Here is a 22,500-nt window from a genome sequence, read left to right as displayed (position 1 = left end):
AACCTTGTGGTTACCATCCAGCCACTACCCCTGAGCCACCGCCACCTTCATTGCGCTGTGTTGAGTTGTGTTGCATTGCGTTGCGTTGTGTGTCATGTAGTTATGTTATGTCATGATATGTTTGTGTTATCCTATCTCATGGCTGTATACACCCCAGGGTGCAATAGCAGAGGAATGGAGAGTGGGAAAAAGATGTTGGGAGGATGAGAGAGGATGGACAGGCCAAGTCCCCTCTCTCTCTCTCTCACACACGCATGCGCGCACGCACACGCACACACACACACACACACACACACACACACACACACACACACACACACACACACACACACACACACACACACACACACACACACGCAAACAACTGAAGTCCCTTGGAACTGTTCTGGAAACAGGATGTGACAACAGCAAAGGGTCATGAAGAGACACTTTCTCATAACTTTTACACAGACCCCCCACCCCAATATGCATGCACGCACACACGCACGCACGCACGCACGTACGCATGCACATTATGTACAGGTAACTACACTTGTGAGAATGGTCTGTTGGCATTATAGTTGGATAACACTACAGTGTGTTATCCAACTCATAACCTTAACCTGACCCTGGCTCAAATATATCCAGTCTACATTCCTCACTGTAGAGCTTTCAGCACAAGTTAACAAATACAACACCCACATACCCAGCGCCACACACACACACACACACACACACACACACACACACACAAACACACACTCGCGCGCACCCTTCAACCACAGGTCCACGCGACCACTCAACAGTAAAGATACAGATAGATAGCATATTATGTATCATACTATAGTGTATAGTTTCATTATACAGATATTCTACTGTTAGACGGATGTTAGGCTCTTAGCGTACTTATGTTTCTTGCTGACTATTTACTTATGTTTCTTGATGATTATTTCTATGTATTTGATGTATTCTCTGTGTTGTTCTTGCTTACTGTATGTTGCTCTGGATTAAGGCAACTGGCCATGGGGTAATAGATTACCTGTAATGGTCTCTGCATCTCTGTAAGTCGCTGAGAACTCCGGGGACGGGGCTTCACAAAGGTACTCCTCCTCCTCATTGGCTGCATGGAGACCTGCGCCAGGGGATCGCAGTATGTACTTGCATGATTGTCCAGGGGACGGGATACAGGACGCGGAACAGGTCAAGGGAGGCAGAGTCTTGGGTTCCAGCTTGGCGCTGATTTGTCACAGATTAACGATGCTACCTGCCATGCCACGGTTGCCACTAGATTCAATAAATCCAGATTGGACTGTCTGTACCAGATCAGAATTACACAGACTGGACTCGACTCTATGGTACAGTAGGGGAAGACGCAACTGGACTGCACTGGTCAGATACTGTAGGCTGGAGTGTAGAACCAGTCCCACACTGCTGGATCAAGATCAAAGTGCAGATGATACCTAGGAGAGGAGAGAAGAAAATAGAAGTGGAAAGAGAGAAGAGCATACAGTTAATGTATATTTTAAGTCCACTAACAATAGAACGTCGAACAGCCTTGACTGAGTGGCAGACTCAAAGTCAAGACAGAGCCAAACTCTGAAAACCAGGGCAACAATTCAGAGAGGTGTACAGTGAATTGTTGTATTATGTATAAGAATGCATTTACACCGTCAAGTATATGTTACAGTAAATTGAAATCAGTGAAATCCTAGTGCCTAGGGATATTTTGGATGGTTTGGAAGGTTTTTTATTAACTTATTAAAAATACAAAAATAATACATTTCTGGACAGTTACATTTCCGGTGTCATTTATTTTTCTGAGGAAAAGACTGCTTTACAAATTCAATTCTAATATCTAAATATTCTAATATATTTTTGTGATTTAATTTACAGTGCCGTTATGTTTAGACAACATTGACTCAATGGTTAAATTAAGTTCCGTGGCATATTAATAACTTTGGAGAAAATGAAATATCCAACATCAGCAAAAATAAAATCATCATATTTTACTGCACAGTACTATGTTACTGTACTATGGCAGAAGCTGTGAATAGATGTATTGACACATATCATGTTGTTGTGGTCGACACTGTGCACGACTGGTCCACAGGAGAATAGACTAAATAGTGTTCTTCAAGGGACACACTGGTAGCCAAAGTGCCAATATTGTCATTGTGTTCTAGTCATACAAATACTCATATTAATGACAAAAGATGTGACCACAAATCCTTATTCGTAGCTCCACCCGACACTTCCTCAACAACAAAACAAGCAACAACAAACCAAAGCTTCCTTCCTGCCCTCTGGTAAGAACACCTACTGCACTGCTTCAAGGTCTGAGGTACTTTTACAACAGAATGTGAACTGTTTGGATCATTTTAAACATGCAAGAACTTTGTGTATTGTACAGTCAGTGCAGTGATTCCATGTCAGACACAACCCTAGTTGACCGGGGTCCCCCAGGGGTCTATCCACGTCTACGGTCTCTTCCTTTTTCTCCTCAACACCAAAATCTCTTTACTAGGGCTGTCAAAGTTAACTCACAATCCTTTTAATGGCACTAATTTTTTTAATGCGCGATTAACGCACTGTGAAGTTTGACAGAATGGTTGAGAGACGCATGCATGTGAATGCAGGCAGTCAGTGAGCCCCGCCTCTCTCCCCCTCTCTCTCTCCCAGTGAGTCTACACAATTAGAAAACTTTTTTTGACAGCCCTACTCTTTACAGAAAATAGACGATCTACAAGATCACGTCGTGCCACGTTGATATTGATGCTCGGTTTCATGTCACTTGTGGTTAATTTTCTGAGTATTTATCTTGTGAAGCTCTAGTTTACAGTAATGTCCATAGAAATAGCTTTGGGTTTATACTTTATTGTCAAATTTGGGGTCATTACTGCACTAGTATTGTATGAGCCAAAGCTAAGCCGATGAAGTATTACCTTTGCGTCTATGAACTATCACCACTTGTGGAATATGTCTGATGAAACACACGTGTTTCTCAATCACAGGATCATGACCGAAAGATTTGTTGCAAGACATTCATGAGGTCACGGCCTGAGGCAGATTCTAAAAAGGCCTTCTAAATCCTGACCTACGTTTTCTGAAAAACTTCAAATATTTATATAGCAGCATCATTTTTGAGTGGTGCAACCACTCCAAGGAACATGTGTTGGTTCACCTATGTGTCTATGTGTTGGTTAATGAGCACCAGTATTGCCTGCTAATGAGAGAGAGAGAGAGAGAGAGAGAGAGAGGTGTGGGTTGCACCACTCAGTTCACACGGGTGTGATTTTTTTCACATTTTTGAATCCCCAAAATGGGTTCCCGGCCTGAAGGGGTAAAACACCAAAAGGGGTTCCCCCCCAGAGTGGGTTAAGAACTACATTCTTTCTACACATGTATGAAAAGTTGCTACACAAATAGTATTATTAGATAACGGACATTTACCATTCTTCATGTGGTTGCCAATATTTGGATCCTCATCTAGAATCATTTAAGTAATTTCTTTAATTTCCAATAGAGCAGCAATGCTGAACCTATCCTGATTGATGACAAATAACGAAGATTTAGAAGTACGATCTGGGTGTGGACTGGGCTTTCAATGGCCCAGTCTTTTATATGGTTCTGCATGTTTTAGTTTATTATACGATCATAACATGTCACACTGTGCGACGTGAAACAGGTCAAATTGTGATTATCCCCTCATTGAACAGAGTCTATGTCAACCAATTGACTTGACAGAAGAGGACGACAACACATGGCTCTGTCCATATGATAACTGTGGTCCCAGTTCTCAGAAGGTGGCATACTTCAAAAACAAATGCCAGGAATTCAGGATTCTCCACGGAAAAACTGTCAAATATTGTAGACTAGCAGATAATGATTGATTTAAAAGATGAAACCGGTACATTTGTCTAAGTAATCTGATTCTTTCCAATAAAAGTAGTATTTTCTGTAACACACACACAACAAAGCCTTGCACGCAGTCGGAAATTTTCATTTCATTATACAAATATTTCGTTCACGACCCTTTATTTTTACATTTTTGTTATAAGTTATCACTTTGAAAATCATTGTAGCACCAGCCACACAATTTCTGACATTGCTCATGCTGTCCTTGACCTTGACCCTTTGACACTGACTGAACAGCCCGATAGTCTGTCATGCTTTTGCTACGATGTGGACATTAATTTTGTCTGGAGCAACGACACTCAGACAGCCGATATTTCACAGTGTGTGTGTGTGTGTGTGTGTGTGTGTGTGTGTGTGTGTGTGTGGCCACCTTTAGCCAGCTAGCCTAACTGTCAATAATCTCTTAGTCTAATCAATGGTCATCGCTCATCACATGACCACTAGCTAGCACTTGAAACACACAATGAAAATTCAACGTGTCTTACCTGCTTATATGACAAACAAATAAATATGACATAAACCAGTGGTTCTCAACATTTTCAGATCGCCCCCCAAAATAATCCTATTTGAACTGGGGATCCCCCACCCTGACAAGACCTTGAGACAAATTTTGAGGCATTACATTTTGTTTGACTCAGTTCCATATTGTGCAAATAGCTGATCTACAAGCTTGAGCTTGATACTTGCGCAAGTAGAGCACGCAAGTACTGTAATCGGCTGAGTATGTATGTCGGTGGTGTCCGGTGGCCAATCAGGGACCAAGTATGTATGTATGTCGGTGTTGTCCACCGGCCAATCAGGGTCTGGGACCAAGACCGGCGATCGGCTGAGTATGTATGTCGGTACATTCCACCAGCCAATGAGAAACCACTGTTCTCGATGACGTAACTAAAGTACGTTTAAAAATTGGTATAAGGTCAATAAGGTCATCAGCTGGGTATGTGTGTATGTCGGATTGTCGGTGTACTCCACCGGGCAATGAGGGACCACTGACCACAGCTGTATTTCAAACCTAGACAGCAGCAGAGAGCTTCAGGACTCAGAGCAGTAGTCGTACCAAGTTGTCAGCTCGACAGAGTGCATTTCTAAGTTTTTATGTTGTGATCTTGTTTTCACATGGGTTTTTTTGGGGGGGGGGGTTGGTATTTAAAAGGCCTGGCCTTTGAGTCATGCCTCCTGGTTGTGTATGTGTGTGTGTGTGTGTGTGTGTGTGTGTGTGTGTGTGTGTGTGTGTGTGTGTGTGTGTGTGTGTGCGTGCGTGCGTGCGTGCGTGCGTGCGTGCGTGCGTGCGTGCGTGCGTGCGTGCGTGCGTGCGTGCGTGCGTGCGTGCGTGCGTGCGTGCGTGCGTGCGTGCGTGCGTGCGTGCGTGCGTGCGTGCGTGCGTGCGTGCGTGCGTGCGTGCGTGCGTGCGTGCGTGCGTGCGTGCGTTTTCATGTTATGGCCATGTTTCATGTGTGAGAGTGGGTAATGTCTACGTCATTTAATGTAGTTATGGTTTTTCGTTGGAGCTTAGGCCTACACAAAAGACAGCAGTCCAGAACAAGAACAGGCAGGAACCTGCAACAGTGATGACTATAGTCGTACCTCTGATCTAAGTGTTGTTTATAATGATGAGGGCCGGGGTTGAGAGAAAACAGAACTTCAGTTCAGATCTTATCTACACAGATGTTCTGATCAACACAAGCCGTAAATACCTGCCTCCAAGTTGAAATGAGATGTCTGTCTCTCTCCCAACTATTCCACAACTGTCTTGGAGAGATTTTACAGATACTGTATGGAGCTGACCTGTTCTGACATTCCATATGTCCCCCACCCGTCCTTCCTCTTCGATGTCTCCCTTTTGACTGATACCTGTCCATTCCAACTCTAGACGGGCCCGCTCCAAAGTTATTAGTGCAGCCGAGCATCATGCACTCAGATGTTTCCCATCAGCGCAATGCTCCATCCCAAACCCATATAAGCCATACAAATCTATCTCACAAAAACATTTAAAATACTATATTACTGGTTTTCCTAGAGGTGGATATATCAGACAGTGTTGGTGTTCTGATGGCAGAGGAATGTTTTCGGACCATTTTTGTGCACAAGAAACGATTCCAAACCTCCTCCTCACGTCTTCCCACAATCTCTCTCTCTCTCTCTCTCTCTCTCTCTCTCTCTCTCTCTCTCTCTCTCTCTCTCCTGTATCAAGTCTTCATCCACATCAACAGTCACAGCACACCAAACTTTCACTTCCTTCCTTCTAACTCTTTCTACAGTAGTAGCAGTAGTCTTGCATAGTACTAGGAACCCCCGGCCTTTCTCTCTTGCAAATGCACGCAAGAACGCACGCATGTGCGCACGCACACACGCACGCACGCATGCACCCACACACACACAGTGTCACACACACACACACACATTGGACGTTGTGCAATTTTTATTCCACATCTAACCACAACTTCTATTTAATCTACCAGGAGGCAACAATTTTGTCCCCGATTTGATATGCTAGCTCCAGTCAACTGCTTTTATTATGACCAATGCACGCTCACAAACACACGCACGCACGCACGCACGCACGCACGCACGCACGCACGCACGCACGCACGCACGCACACACACACACACACACACACACACACACACACACACACACACACACACACAATGAATGAAACTGAACAGAGTGAGGGCAGATAGGCAGTGGAAAATAAAACACAGAGGTCAATGAGGTAGTAGGTGAAAGAACCCTCCTGTGGTTTGCCTGTGTAGCAATGGGCCAGTTAATCGACTTGAATTATAAAGTAATCCATTAACCATGGACAATCAACAACAACTGTAGGCTATAGTCAGCGGATGCAAAGTGCTCATCATTGGTCCATCACTCCCTTCCCCCGCTCCCGCAACGTTGATGGCGCCATCGCCACCCCCCAATCCATAACCTTGGAGTCATCCTCAACCCCACCCTCTCCTTCCACCCCCATCTTAACCAGATCATCAAAACGACCTCTGCAACATTGCCCGCCTTCGACACAAACTGTCACATACTTTTGTAGAAACATTCAATCCATCACATCCAGACGTTAATCAGTTCAAAATACTGCTCACCACCTACAAGGCCCTCAACAAACCCCTCTACCTCTCCGACCTCCTCCACCTGCCGGACGTTGATGCCAACCTCCTAGTGGTCCCACACATCAGACTTGCCTTATACACTCTAAATATAATTCCAAATTGTACTGCTTTTAATCGTTCTTTTGTTGAAATAGTTTTTTTTACTTTGAAAAGCACTATATAAATCATCAAGCATTTGATCTGTTATGTTCTGATAGTTCAGATAAATGACTAATAAAATAATAAATACTACTCTAGTGCCATAAAGCCAGGTAAAAACCTCTTTGATATCAAAGCCAGGGGACTGGCTAATAATCAGCCCACGTTTAATAGAACATGAGATAATACAAACAGGTCAGGTCAACATACTCATTATACCAAGACTTTTTTATCACAACAGATTCACTGACGTGCTGATCCTTTTTTTTCCACATGCCTGTCTTCGAGTCTGTCTGTCTGTCTGTCTGTCTGTCTGTCTGTCTATTTATTATTCACAGTGAATCTCAGGTCGATTAAAACAGTGAGAACCCCCCTGCTCTGTGTGAGAGCAGGGCCTTTCAGCATGCCAAGTCACTTGAGCCATTAGGAAATTAACCCTATTGTTTTGCTCTGCCCCTGTTTGAGTGTGAGCTTTCTTAGCGGAGAACCTTAATCCTAATGAAAAAATCACACCCGTGTGAACCGAGTGGTGCAACTCCCCTCTCCCCCCTCCTCTCCTCTCTCTCTCTCTCTCTCTCTCATTAGCAGGCAACAGTGCAGCACTAATACTATCTTTCTCTCTGTTTCTGGCAAACAGCGCCCCTACTGGTACTCAGTCATACTCGTGCTCATTAATACATACAGTACATACATACATAGGTGAACACGGACATTGCTGGTTGTAGGAGTGGTTGCACCACAAAAATGTGACAGTGATATTAGGAGATTTCTTTATGGCACAGTGGCATTTTTCTGTGTCTGTGGCTGAAAATCAGTTGTAAAGACGAAAAGACTTGACCATCATCACACAGTTAAACATCACAAGACACAGGACTGGGACACACTACAGACTAGTACTACAGAGCTGACCACAGTCCTCCAGTACATATTCAAGTTAAAATATTTAGCTAGCCTACTGAGCTAGGCTTGGAAGAGTGAGATATATTCATGTAGGGATTAGGGAAGATAATAGAGATCTATGCTTTGAATGTTTGACAGAATTTAGGGTCTTTATAAAGTGTATCAACTGCACTGTAGAAGAGATTAGCAGTACATATGGTAATCCCAAAGTTGACAACAGCTTGACTTGTAACAGTTGAAGCAATGCTGACTAAAAGGAGATTGTAGTCATCGTGTAACAAGTGGGAGAGGATTGGTTTAATCTCAGTCACTGTAGCTGCCAGCCTCGTTATATGCTATAATCTCCAATCAATACAATCTGCTTGTGACAATGAAAGCTTATTAGAACATTAGAAATGTGTCTATACCTGGTACACGGTTTGGTAGCCTACATTTCTTCTATCAGCCTAGAACTGTTCAATGAAAAAAATGCACATGTCGTGCATCAGGGGTGTCCAAAGTGCAGCCAACATTTTTACATTGAAGTTTTTTTATTAACCTATACCAGGTTTCCCATAGTAAGGATTCCTTGTTCCTTGTTGTCTCATTCTGAAGGGGTAAAAAAGGCTATTTTATTTCATGTTTTACCTTGGACATATGGCTAAAAGCTAAATTTGGTCATGTGAAATATGGCTGAAAAAAGGCTGAGATATTTTTGTTATTTTAGTTTTGTTCACAGCACACCTAACACAAAAAACATTGATATTAAATATTGATGATGATAGTTACATACAATTGTTTAAATGAGATGTAAAGTATGTGACTTTGTTATAGTCCGGAGGCACGTGACATTATGTTTTCCTATATGGCCCCCTTTGAAAAAGGTTTGGACACACCTGTCGTACATGATTCAACTGAGGTTACTTCAGAGCAGTCCTTCTCAACCTTTTTGTGTCAGGAAACCCAAACTGACAAACCTATGATCTTGTTTCTTTCTGGGTATGGTACCACTGGCACCATTTCAAGAAGAGTTCCACTGTTAAATATGTAATTTGTTCCAGAACCTTTACTGTTAGCTATTCATATTTGTTCTCCGTATTTACTATTTACTTGTAAATGTAAAAATGTAATAATAATGGTGACATTTAACTATCAATCATGACCCCTGGAACGCCCCTCCCCCAATGAGCCCTGAGGGGGGTCGGCACCATGGAGGATAATATAATCCCCAGTGTCAGACCCAGAGAATTAAAGATTCAGATGTAGCCTAAAAACAAGAAGAACAGAAACTACCCAAGCAAGGGTAAAGTTCAATCGAATTAGCAAATTATATTAAAAATAAAAGAAGAACAAACTAAAATACTGGCACAATCCAAAGCTGAAGAAAACGAATACGGTCCATCATTACGTGAACTCGAGTGATGAGAGTCATCAACAATCATCAACAAACAACAAAGAATGACTGTAGGCTACAATATAATGATTGAAGACTGTCAACATTAGGGGGTGCTTACCTGTCGGGAGCTGGTGAATTGTATAGCCTACATAGGCTACATGAAGAAAGTCCCTTTGTAAATGCTTGCGACGCAGGAGGCGATCATTCATTCACCGACTCATCCCTCGTATACAACTAACTAAACTAAACTAAACTAGAAAATAAAAAAAAATATTCTACACACACAATTCAGATCCTAGTTTTATAGTTTAATTTCCGTTGGTTCCACCCGTTATATATTAAAATATGTCTCTTTCACGCCAAAAAAGAATTCAATGTAAAAACGTGCAAGTGAAAGTGAGTGCAGTAGAGGGTGCAGACAAGTTTAGAGATAGTGTTGCCAGATTTTGTGACAGAAATAAGCGACCGGGTCTATGAAAAGACAATCTGGGTAGTGGGCAAAGCAAAGGAAAAACAATTGTCTTGAGAGACTAATGAAAAGAAGCCCCCAAAAGGCCTTTCCACAAATTAGCAATTTAAATCTAATATTCATTACCTATTTGATGATAGCAGAAGCAGATCGATCTACAAGCTAAAAACCATTCAACATTAAATCATCTAGTATGGGGATCCCTGGCTCAGAAAATGTAGTCAGATGTGGGTCAGTGTGGACAAATACATGAACATTTGAGAACCACTGGTTTAAACATTAGGAAACGAGCGTAAATAAGCAAATAACTACAGTACTACACTTTAGAAACAAGACCCAAAAGCGCAGCCCACAAACAATTACCAATACAGTACACACAACTTTACAGAAAATATAGCCCAAAGTCGCTTTTAATAAGCGGACATGGTAACCCTGCTTTAGAAGCACTTCACCACAGAGCAAAGCAAACCACGTTTCGAAAACGATATCCGGTTAATACATACAAAAATAAAAGGTTTCGAACACTCAAACCTCAAACATGATGATTTATGTGTTGTTTTTTGCCCAAATGAATGTGACTGTCTCTTGTCAGAATTGTGACTGTCTGAGGAACTGTTTTTTATTAGTTCAGGTACGCCCAATCAAATCAAAATAAAATGTTTATGCAAGATATTATTAATTAACTCTATCCGTTGGGTTGGTGCATTCTTGTATCTAGGCAACGCAGGAATAACACATTTGTAGGTAATATACCGGTAGGTATAGGCCTACTGGCCTTTAAAAGCAATGACATAAAACACATAATTTCCTGTCTGTTTTGATTATGTCGTTTCTTTCTTTTTATTTTTTTGTAAATTAAACAACATAAATGTAATAAAACATTTGCTTTTTAGTACGTTTTCCTTAAAACGGTTTATGGGGAACTTCTTTGACGCCCCCCGCCGTAGATTAAAAGTGTTCCAAAACACTTCCGGCAACTCACTGCGAGCTGTTGAAGAAATTCACTAGAACTACATCAAAGTATCAAAGCAACGATGTTGGAAAACTGAAAGTACAATGTATTGTAAGTTTTTATTGAGTGATATTGTGTTGTTATGAAGTTGTATTATAATAGGCTTGAAAACACCAACAAAGGAAACTAAGGGATGCGCTTACTGTATGTACTGTTTTCAGGGTAAGAGAGAAAGTTGTTCATTGTTTCTAAAGAGTATAATTAAACACATCCGTGGCAGCAGTACTAGTAGGGTAGCCTATTGTTATGAGTCGGGGATAAACATTCACCAAAATGACCATGTTTTACAATATTCATGTCGTCAATTAGGATGCATGGACAATAAATCATTGACTTCACTATTATCATTATTAGAATAAATTATTATACACATAGGGAAATTGTTTTTCTTGGATCATGACAATAGGTAAATGCACCACGACAATACAAGACAAAAACAACTATAGAAGTTATTATGAACTAATCAAATTTTTAAGTTTTTGTCAGGTGTATCAAGTGTGTGCATGTGCGAATGCATTGCATAAGGACAATAATGGTAGGGGGGATTATTATTATTATTATTTAATCTACTATTACATAGTGGTATTAGTAGCAGTAGTAATATAATGTATTGATATCTATTCTGTTTCACTGGGTCTCCACAGGTTTGGCTTGGTACTCAAATGTTGTAGCAATTTCTCTCTTCTCTTGACATGTCTGTATGGCAGAGTACAGTGATGCATTTCAAATGTCAACCCATGTCCTTTATGGCAGTAGATGGAGAACTTCATTCTGTATGAGGAGCTGGGATCAGGCAGCAGATCAGTGGTCTATAAAGGCAGAAGGAAAGGCAGTCTCAACTACGTTGCCATCGTCTGTGCTGACAAGAGCAAGAGACCTGAAATAACCAACCATGTAAGTCTGCTGGTCTTTGGTCAGATCCCACCAGAGCCCTCTCTCCTGTCATGTATCTCCCACACTATCTCCCTCTCAGCTGTCCTACTTGTCTGTCCATCCAACACTGTCTTTTAAGGACGACTTTCAACCTATCTTCATATAAGTGGTAGTAGTCACTAATGCTCATGATAATATGGTACAATTTTTTTCTACTCGGTCTGTGTCTCATAGGAGGGCTGTGGACACCTCAGAAACCCGCCTACCAGTGACATCATCATTAGGCTTTTTCCTTTTTTTGTTGTTGTTGTAATTAATGTGAGAACAAGTGTTTCCATTATGCTACATTTCTAGTAATAGAAAGCCTGCAGTTTCTATTAGCTTGGATTCCCATTTGATGATGTCACTGCTAGGCGGTTTTCCGAACTGTCCACAGCCCTCCTCTTCCTCTGTCTGAGACACAGATGGGGTAGACAAAAATGGTACCATATTATAATGAGCATTAGTGAGGAGTTGGACCAACTATATGAAGACAGCTGGAAAATGGGTGAAGTCGTCCTTTAACGTTTGCCCCCCCTTCAATGTCTCCCAATCAGCTTTCTTAATGTTTGTCTCTTCTACACTGGTCTCCCTCTCAGCTTTCTTAATGTTTGTCTCTTCTACACTGGTCTCCCTCTCAGCTTTCCTACCGTCTGTCTCCTCCACTGACTCCCCTGTCTCAGTATATAATTCCATGCAAATTAGGTTGACTCATCACTCCTCTAGTAGTGGGTATCAATCAGAACAGTGTTGTTGCGTGTTTTAACCAGTAGGCCTATGCCATCAACTTTCAGAGATACATTGTTTTGTCTCCTACCAGGTTCGTTTGAGCCATGATTTGAGTCATGGGAACGTTGTGTCGTTCTATGAATGGTATGAAACCAGTAACCATCTGTGGCTGGTGACAGAACTCTGCACTGGTGAGTGACCCTCAACGACTCACGGAATTACGTATTGAAATAAAAGTGCCTTAATTAAATTACAATTCCGGGAGTGCTAGTATTCTCTTTTAGAGATTTATTGTAAAGTTACTTTCCTGACCGTGCACCCAGTAAGAATGCTCAGAGATTGAGACGATTTGGAGTCGTGCTTGCTTCCTTGATGTAAAGATGACTCTCAATGACACCTGGTGAAGTTGATTTTTTTTTTAAATCTTGCTAGGCGACCAGAGATCTCTGTCAAGTACTGATATGTTTGGGGAGTAAAATTCCAAGGTAGTTGCTAGAACAGTGGCAAGAACGTCTGTTAACAACAAACCTATGCCCACAGCTTTGGAAACCAGTATGTCACAGCCCCACTATGAAGGACTGCCCCAAAGACTTTGGATTGATTCTGCATTGCATTTTTTTTGTTTCCACCCCTGTCTTTAATTTCAATGAAAACTTGGAGATTGTCCTCAGTGTCTAGTCTTTAGAACCTGACTGGCCTATTTTATACTTTGTCGTGAAATGTTGTCCTGTGCGGAAGCTATTTTCAGCATGCTGTAGATTAAGAATAAGAAAGATTGTGTGTAGAGTTTGTGTATAGAGTTTGTACCACCAAAGGTGTTTAATTTATATTGTGCACCTTCTACCATTTCATTCACCCTCATACCCATCTTCAGGTGGTTCTCTGGAGGGTGTAATTGGCCAGGATGGTTACCTGTCTGAGGAAGTGGTGAAGGAGCTTGGGCGGGACTTAGTCAGAGGACTGAGGCACATCCACCAATCAGGAATCATCTTCTCCGAACTCACTCCGGCAAAGGTTGGAACATAGATTTGTGTGCTTGTGTTGTGTGTAGAATCAAAGAAGTGTGTTTGTTGGAGTATCTTGTCGGACGCCATCATGTTTGATTGATTGATTGATTGAAATATTTATTAACAGTTTGTAGAATTTACAGTACATTTTAAGCACAAACTCAATACAAAGACTGTTAACTGTGAGTGGACGACCCAATTAAGCATTACACTTGTTTACAACAGGGTCCACATTGTTCAATTCATCAAAACATTTAGAGACATACAAATAGACACTTCTATGTAGCTAAAGAACAGAATAGGAATTCATCATATAGGAAGCAAAAAGGGAAAAGATACATATACAGTGAGGGGAAATGGGGTGGGGGGGGGTAACAGATCATCAAAGAAAACTCTCATATACAGACTTAGGTCGCATTCATACCAGAGAGCTTTGCTGCGATTAAAACGAATCCTGCTGCGCATTGTCAGAAAGTGCGCTTCGTTTGGCAGGTGTGAAGGCTCATTCGAATCCTAATGCGCAGCAAATAACCGCATTTTACTCCGCCCAAAAACGTGGGTTTCGCTTCGCTTCGAATCGCACTTGACTACGATTCGGTGCAGGTGTGAATGCAATCCGCAGTAAATAAAGGAAATGAAGCAAACATAATGTGGCGGGTGAGGAGCTGAACACAGTTGGAGACGGTTAAGGCATATTTTACGCAGCGCAAAGATGTCCCGTTACTGTGGATAGACGTGGTCGAATAAGGAGACTGAAGCCCTGATCGAAATGAGGACGTGTATAGGCTACATTAATCAATTGCGTAAGAAAACACATAAAAACACTGCAGTGTATTATAGCCTACATAATATTCTGTCTGTCTGTCTGTCTGTCTGTCTGTCTGTCTGTCTGTCTGTGCGTGCCGTAAACATGGAGTGCTGTCACTGTGTTGGACTGGGGAGTTATATCAGTGCGCTCATGCAGCGCTGTGCCTCCATGCCCAAAAGAACAGTGTGTGGCGGCTGCGTGCGTAGAGAGAGAGAGAGGGGGGGGGGGGGTCCCAGACGGCACAACACATGCACGTTATGAGTGTAATTTTATCACCATAGATTTCACTGTGTAGGCTATAGTTTATGAACGGAACACATTGATAAAGGTCCCCCCTGCTGCGTTTCCAATTGCTGCGAATGACAGTGTGAAGGCAAACCGCAGCCAATTAAATATGCAAGTATCCCCTTTCCCCGCCCATACGGATCTGAGTCTACCGAAGTATTAGGTGAGAATGTGACCTTAGAGCCTAAGGTAGACCGTACAACATGGAAAAGGCAAACAAGCACTACTGTGGGGATATGGTAATGATGATGATACTCTTGACTTAATGTTGAAGTATCCTTGAGCAAGACTCTGACCCCTAGTTTTTCATGATGGGCAGGTTTGTGGCTTGTACTGGCTGTCTGAAAAGCATACTTAGGAAAAAGGCACTTTATCAATACACTATATTACCATCTAATTACTGACTATTCACCATCTAGACAGTCTGCTATTCGTGATTAAATTCCTGGCTAAACATGTAATAATATGGAAACCGTTTTTTTCTGGTTGCTGTAGATATTACTGGACGGACCCGGTGTGTTGAAGTTCAGTAACTTCTGCCAGTCCAAGGCAGAGGGAGAGACTCTGGAGGAGTTCTTTAGCTTACTGAACACCTCTGAGCAGACGGGGGGAGGGGGAAGAGGAGGAGCAGATGAAAAGAAGAACCCAGACATGAACGACAGGAGGAAAAGAATTCAAGGTCAGAGAGACTTCTAAATTCCTTTTTTCTCTTCCCCTTATCATTTTGATAAGTGACATACAGTATACTGTGTGTGTGTGTGTGTGTGTGTGTGTGTGTGTGTGTGTGTGTGTGTGTGTGTGTGTGTGTGTGTATATATATATATATATATATATATATATATATATATATATATATATACTTATGAAAACATATTGTGTATTAATCAAGGGTCTCATATTTAATAGATCATATATTTTCAGGTGGGTTGCCAATTTCAGCCAATCAGGAAAGAGTACCCATTTTAATTTGTTTAGTAGTTTCCAGTTCCAATTTTGTCCGCTCATTTCTTTGTGTCATCACTTCTAAATTAACTTGTTTATCTTTATCTGCGTGCGTGCGTGTGTGTGTGTGTGTGTGTGTGTGTGTGTGTGTGTGTGTGTGTGTGTGTGTGTGTATGCGTGTGCGTGTATGTGTGTGTTATCAGGCTGTCCACTCTATACGGCTCCAGAGGTGTTGGAAGGAGCAGAGACCAGCTGCAGCTCAGATCTGTGGGCTCTGGGCTGTGTACTTTACTACATGTACACTGGTACACGTATACAGTAACATACACACATACCATGTACTTTACTACATGTACATGTATAACATACACACATACTTTGTACTTTACTACATACAACATACCCAATACCATGTATCTCCATTTTCCAACTTTTTAATGTTATTATTAACTTAAATATGAACGCATTGTGATGCGATGCATTGATATTCTTTGAACTGTTTGAAACACAGGGTATTTTTTTCCATTTACTGATATGTAACGGTTTTGGACATACAAAGATTCTGCCCAACAACAACAACAACGATAATATGCATTAGTGTCTTTGTGTTAAACTTGACACTGAATAAACAACACATCATAACTACAGAATACAACACTACACAATACTGGACTAAAGCAATTATTATTCTCTTCCAGGTAAACCTCCTTTCTATTCAGACAGCTACACTGAACTGACCGACATGATTTTACACAAGGAACCACCACCCGCTAGACAGACAGGTAAGCACGCACGCACAGGTGCCATAGGTCAAAGAAAGTTCCTATGAAACCCCATAGTTGTTAACTGTAACTTCCTGTTGAATAAAAAATATATAATTAAATATTAATCTGATTATCTGTTGAAGGATCATCCAGTCCACCCAGTGAAGAGTTTCAGAGACTTCTAAAAGGCTTGCTCATCAAGGACCCTGATAAGAGGTCAGTTTAAATATTACTGTTACTACCACTACAAATGGACCTGTAAGAGTCCATTTGGTTCTCAGAGTTACAGACCGGTAAGGGTCCATCTGGAACCCCCTCAAGGAATCCAGAAGGTGAATGGTGAATGTCACAGTTTTGGTGGGTGGGTTCTTAGGATTGTAGAATTCACTGTTGTGTCTACATTTTGTGCCATGTCGCTTAATGACCCCAACCACTAGTGTTTCACATGACCGGGTTTACTAACCACACCTCTGGGTTTAACTAACCCCTCTTCTGGGTTAACTAAGCAGTAACAACATGACTGTGCTTACTAACCACAATTCTGTGTACTGTTAACCTTTAACTACTGTACCAGACTGCTGGCTTAAATCCTTAATTAGCTTGGAATTCACAGGCTGATGGCTTTTTAATGGCTCTTGTTTTTGTGCTTTAAGGATGGGATGGCCAGAGTTACTGACCCAGCCCTTCTGGACACAAATACTGGAGGGAGAGGATGAGGATGGGGAAGGAAGTGACGTTTCTGACGACTCCATCAACCCAGGGTGGGTCGGCAAATTCCTTTGTGTTGTGTTCTTCTGGAAGTTTACTGCAATTTATAGAACTGATATCCAAAAGAATGGCAAAAAGTCCCCCACAGAGACCATACAGTATACAGTATGTGAATGTTTCACAGTCCCGAGACTGCCGACACAACACAGAAGAACTGTGACTAAACAGTGGTGCTCAGTTCATTCCAGAAACCTTCCAGATGCTACATTAGACATTAAGCAGGCCTGTCCGCTAAGGAACTTTACTTCTCAGCTTGGTTTGTTTACAGAGACGGCTTGGCAGTGTACAGTATGTCCTGTCGTACTATATACTGTATACTATGGAGAGTCCTGTATTATGTCCTTATACTTTGGTCCTGTGCTAACCACTGCATTTTGGTCGTCACTGCCCAAAGTACTAAAACAAAGTATTAAGTACTAAGACAAGGACATTTAATGTCTCACATTCTATCTCACACTGGGGCGATAAAATCTCACACTGGGCGATAAAATGGTAGTGTTTATGAATTAGGCCTCTTTTCCTGCTATTGTTGGTCCTCAGCTACAACAACAAAACTGGACTTTTAAATGATGGCATCAGGCCAGGCCAGGCAATGCCAACTCCAACACACACAGGAGGTCACATTTAGGAGAATGTGACAGTGTTCACAACATTACGCACGCACGCACGCACGCACACACACACACACACACACACACACACACACACACACACACACACACACACACATACACACACACACACACTTGACGAAAAGGTCTAAATATATTACACAGAGCAGTGCACACACTACATCAGCACTACTGGACCAGGGGTTCGAGGCCAAAATGGCTGCCCAGTGATGTCTAATCTTTATTTCCGTGCACTTCCTGCGACTGCAAAGTGCCTTGCCCGTGGGCATACCGCATACGGACGCTAGTCGTGGATGGAGTGAATTGTCCGGCAGACCTGGCGATTTGAACTGAATCGTGTCTCACAAATCCATGTGTCTTATTTCTGTGGTGTGGTAACTGTGTACTTTGTTCATCATCAGCTATCCCCACAGGCAGATACAGACTGACAGAACGTCCACATGCTCAGTGAGAGGTGAGAGAGGAGACAGGACAAGGCCACCCGGGGCGGGGCAGGACTGTCACACACTGTATCACAAGTCATTTACACTCGGTAATGTCTGTTACATGTTTGTCTCACACAGTGTTGATTTTGACAGCAAATTAGTTTTAGTCTCTTGAATAGTTTTCATTTAGTTTTAGTCACATTTTAGTCACCCGGAATGTTTTAGTGTCTAGTCTAGTTTTAGTCGACTAAATATCATAAGATTTTAGTCGACTAAATCTACAGTTGATTTAGTCGACTAACATGTATTTTGGCAGGCCTTGATGCCGTCGTAATGACTGATATTACACTTGCTGAAAATAGCAGATCTACAAGCTCAGAGCTTGTAGATCTGCTATTGTGTCTATAGTCTGCTTGTGTGACTGGAATGAAAACCCACACTTACTTACCCTCTCTTACTAATCGCTAATCACCAGTATGTTCTTATCAGGACCATGCAATGGAGGCAAAGACAGACATTTCCACATACTGCCTAGTGCCTACTGGGAGTAGGCGACTAGGAAATGCGGACGTGAAATTACTGCCGCCGAAGCGAAAACATTGTGAAACTGACATGGCCGGTTAAGACTGATATGAGGTTAGGGTATTTGCGTGGCTGGTTAAGACTGAGGTCAGGGTTAGGTTAAGGCCTGGAAGCACCGCAAATCGGGCTAAAATCAGGCTTAAAATCGGTTTAGTAAGGGGGTTAGTAGGGTTAGTAATAGTCGGACAACGCGACCAATGCCACGTCGGACAATGGCTGACAACAACGTCAATATATGGAAATGTCCATACTGGCTGCATTGCATGCTGTTGATAAGGGCTGATGACGGAGATTAAATCATCTGATAACATTTGTGTCCTCCAGATAGCGTGTCAGAGCTGAAACCGAAGCATGTGGATAAAGACAACACTGAAGCTTTCTTCCTGAGGTACAAAAACATCTTAGGCTTCTTGTCCCCACTGGAGATGCATGTTATTCTGCTAAAGACAGACATTCCTGAAAGGGAGACGTAACAGGGGACACCTCATATATATAGGCCAGTCAATCTAAGCTAAAAAGGGCCGTGTCCTTGCCCAAATGTGATGACCTCATCACATTTGTGAAGACGGCTACGGCCGTCTTTAGCCCAAAGAGTGTTTTTTGTGCAAAACTAATGCTTGCAATTGATTCAGAATCAGAATCATGAATAACCCCTAGTTTGACACGTTATAGTTAAAGCATAATTCAAAATTACAAATTAGATTATTTTTGCCATATAGGTTTTCAATGGTACCCCAACGTTCAACCCCTGAATTTACCATGATCCAAAAGAATCAATGTTTAATATGCTATTTGGATGACCCTAAGAATCATAAAAAACCTTGAACGATTACTATTGCAATTTCTTTTAGGTCAAATCTTAGATTGACTGGTCTAATATGTGTACACGCACACGCACACACACACACACACACACACACACACACACACACACAAACAAAAACACACACACATACACATTTTGTGACACATGTTGAAAAGCTTTAGACTAACTCCAAACAGAGAAGGCCTCACCACCGGTTTAGAAACACTGCCCTAAGGGATAGAAGTCTGACACACAACAATGTGTATTCTTAACTCTACAATTCATTTGATCAAAATCAATGCACTAAAAACTAGAAAAAGTGCCCTTCTGGGCACAGGTCTCCACCAGGATTTCTTCCTCAGCCTAGTGGGAATATGCGTGCACAGTTTCATCGCAATCGGACGCTGCGTTGAGGAGTTGTGGCGATTTGTACAGCACTCCTGTGAACTTTGGAAGCCAATCTTAACCAATCAGGATGGAGTGTGAGAAATCTGAAAGACCGGTTTCGTTGAATGGCTCTAGAGAGACTGTGTACCAATTTGCGTGATGTTTGGACAAAATCTGTAGGTGTACTGTGCAAAAACTTGTTTTGCACAAAGCGGCCTCCTGGTGGCGCTATAACAGGCCGTTCTGGAAAGTTTGGGGCAGAGGTTCATCGTTGGCATCCAGGGAGTGTGTGTGCAAAATTTGGCATCGACCGGGTTGTTTTGCACAAAGCGGCCTCCTGGTGGCGCTATAACAGGCCGTTCTGGAAAGTTTGGGGCAGAGGTTCATCGTTGGCATCCAGGGAGTGTGTGTGCAAAATTTGGCATCGACCGGGTTAACGGTGGCCGAGATTAGCTGTTCACGGACACACACACGGACACACACACGGACGGACGGAGTGCAAAACATACTCTCCCCACATGCCTTCGGCCTGGTGGAGACAATAAAACGTGTCGCTTTTCTGTAGCCTACATATGAGCTGTGGCTGTGTTTTATGTCCAGCAGGTCTCATACATCTTCTGGGAGGAAGAGCAACAGACCAGACAAGGACTCCAATAACTTTTAATAATACGGTTGATATGAAGCTGCTCTTTATATTTGTGCCTATATATTAAATATATATTTAATTAGACTGTTTTCTGGTTTGATTTTGCACCTCAGAATGATACAATGTACAATAATAATTTAAATTACCTGACAGTCTAGCTGCTGTCATTGAGAAATAATGTATTAATTTTAATGTCTCTGTAATTTATTTATTTATCTGCCCTAAAAAATATCATTTGAGTGACTTGACTCACTCTTGACTCGAAGAGGACATATATCTTTACTGCCAAGAGTTTCATTAAAAGGCACCGGAGGATCTTCTCTGTACAACTTTATACCAGTAGGGGGCGTTGCAGGACAGGAAGAATATGGCAAATCAACACCACAAAGTATGATTTTCATCACCACACACAGGAAAATGTGTAATAATTCACACACACACTGTACACAGACCTGATCATTTGGGGTCAGGTCTGTGTATGTCATTTAGAAAATGAGTGCAATGTTAAATTGTTTTGTTAATGCCGTTATTATTTTTCCATTAGTGTGTGAGTGTGTGTGTGTGTCCGTCCGCGCGCACGCACGTGTGTGTACATGTTTTTAAATGTATTTTTAGACAGGACGTTGAGGGTAGAGAGGGGGACCAGCATGACATGCAACACAGCTCTGCTGGTGAATGGAACAGCAGAATGACAACAGAGTGGCCTGAAGAACAGATTGACAATAGATACCAGAAGAGCAGGGTGAGAAACACTGGTGGACTGAAAGTAGATACTGCTACTCCTGGTCAAGTATTACTCAAGTGGCCCAGGCCATAGCGTAACGGTCTGGGCACCGGACTGGTGATCCAGTCGCGGTGTGCCGCGGGTTCGACTCCCGAACCCGACACGGCCCTTACCGCATGTCATCCCCCCATCTCTCTCCCGTTTCCTGTCAGCCTACTATCTGTCCCTTAAAAAAAAAATCAATAAAAGGCGTAAGCCGCAAAAAATATCTTAAAAAAAAGTATTACTCAAGTGAAAGCTGCTCAAATTTATACTTGAGTTAATGTACTGAAGTAGGCCTACTTGCTTTAAGGACCACTTTTCCCCCACCCATTTTCATATAATTGGTCCTCACTAATGTCTAATACTCATTGTAATTGGCACCATTTCTGTACTCACTCTGTCTCATTGGTGGGACATGGACAGTTCTGAAACGTGCCTGCCAGTGAACAAGGGGGTCTTGTGGACCCCCTTGAAAACGAGATGGTTAATAATAATAATAATAATATCTGGGACTTATATAGCGCTTTTCTTAATACTCAAAGACACTTTACATGTGTGGGGGCCAGGGGGGGAACATAAGAAAAGGACAACTTTATTAGAAAACAAGTAAAATAAGAATAAACCCCCCCCCCCAATAAAAACAGTACATGTAACAAGTTAAAAACACACCAGCTAGGCCCTAGCTGATGTGGGAATGCTGAAGGTGGGTTTTCAGTGCGGTTTTGAAGGTGGGGAGTGAGGGGGCATCTCGGATGTGGTTGGGGAGAGCATTCCAGAGGGTAGGGGCGGCCACGGAGAAGGCCCTGTGGCCCCAGGTTTTGAGCCTGCCCTGATCTTCTTGGGGATCACAAGGAGGCCGGCGTCGCTGGACCTGAGGGAGCGGGATGGTGCGTGTGGCTCGAGGAGAGCGGAGAGGTATAGGGGGGAGCCAGGTTGTGCAGTGATTTGTAGGTTCATCTCAAGGGATTGTTCCTAATAAAGACATTTCAGGCAACATCACATTGACGGGCATTCCAAGCTAATATAAACTACAGCATTTCTCTTCCTGGAAAGATAGCGTGATGAAATTGTTTATTCTTGAATTAATAAAAAGAAAGTTGTTTGAAATGACCAAACCTGCCTAATGATGATGTCACT

General features: G+C 42.2%; 1 protein-coding gene across 4 annotated transcripts; it reads left to right on the top strand.

Moving 5' to 3' along the window:
- The first annotated feature begins 10,875 nt into the window (after positions 1–10,875).
- Positions 10,876–20,697, top strand: ulk4 (unc-51 like kinase 4). Of its 4 annotated transcripts, none has more exons than XM_083760286.1 (12): positions 10,876–10,956; positions 11,662–11,799; positions 12,638–12,737; positions 13,421–13,560; positions 15,142–15,325; positions 15,792–15,893; positions 16,287–16,370; positions 16,496–16,568; positions 17,006–17,113; positions 18,154–18,284; positions 19,084–19,147; positions 20,552–20,697. In XM_083760286.1, exons 2-12 carry the CDS (start codon positions 11,662–11,664, stop codon positions 20,613–20,615), a joined length of 1,188 nt encoding a protein of 395 aa, XP_083616412.1. In that variant the 5' UTR covers positions 10,876–10,956; the 3' UTR covers positions 20,616–20,697. The 4 variants fall into 4 exon arrangements, with proteins under 4 accessions (XP_083616412.1, XP_083616413.1, XP_083616410.1 ...); XM_083760287.1 differs by having other exon boundaries at positions 10,881–10,956; positions 11,659–11,799; positions 20,555–20,697; XM_083760284.1 differs by having other exon boundaries at positions 10,881–10,956; positions 11,659–11,799.
- Positions 20,698–22,500: the final 1,803 nt, after the last annotated feature.

Source organism: Protomyctophum parallelum (genome assembly GCF_964188405.1).
Source record: "Protomyctophum parallelum genome assembly, chromosome: 3".
NCBI lineage: Eukaryota > Metazoa > Chordata > Actinopteri > Myctophiformes > Myctophidae > Protomyctophum > Protomyctophum parallelum.
This window is presented reverse-complemented; position numbering and strand designations above follow the sequence as displayed.

Bases quoted from the DNA above. Each gene is read 5' to 3' on its own strand.
- ulk4 (XM_083760286.1), top strand. From the start codon at position 11,662: ATGGAGAACTTCATTCTGTATGAGGAGCTGGGATCAGGCAGCAGATCA. The intron at 11,800-12,637 runs GTAAGTCTGCTG...GTCTCCTACCAG, and splicing joins GACCTGAAATAACCAACCAT to GTTCGTTTGAGCCATGATTT. The intron at 15,894-16,286 runs GTACACGTATAC...ATTCTCTTCCAG, and splicing joins ACTTTACTACATGTACACTG to GTAAACCTCCTTTCTATTCA.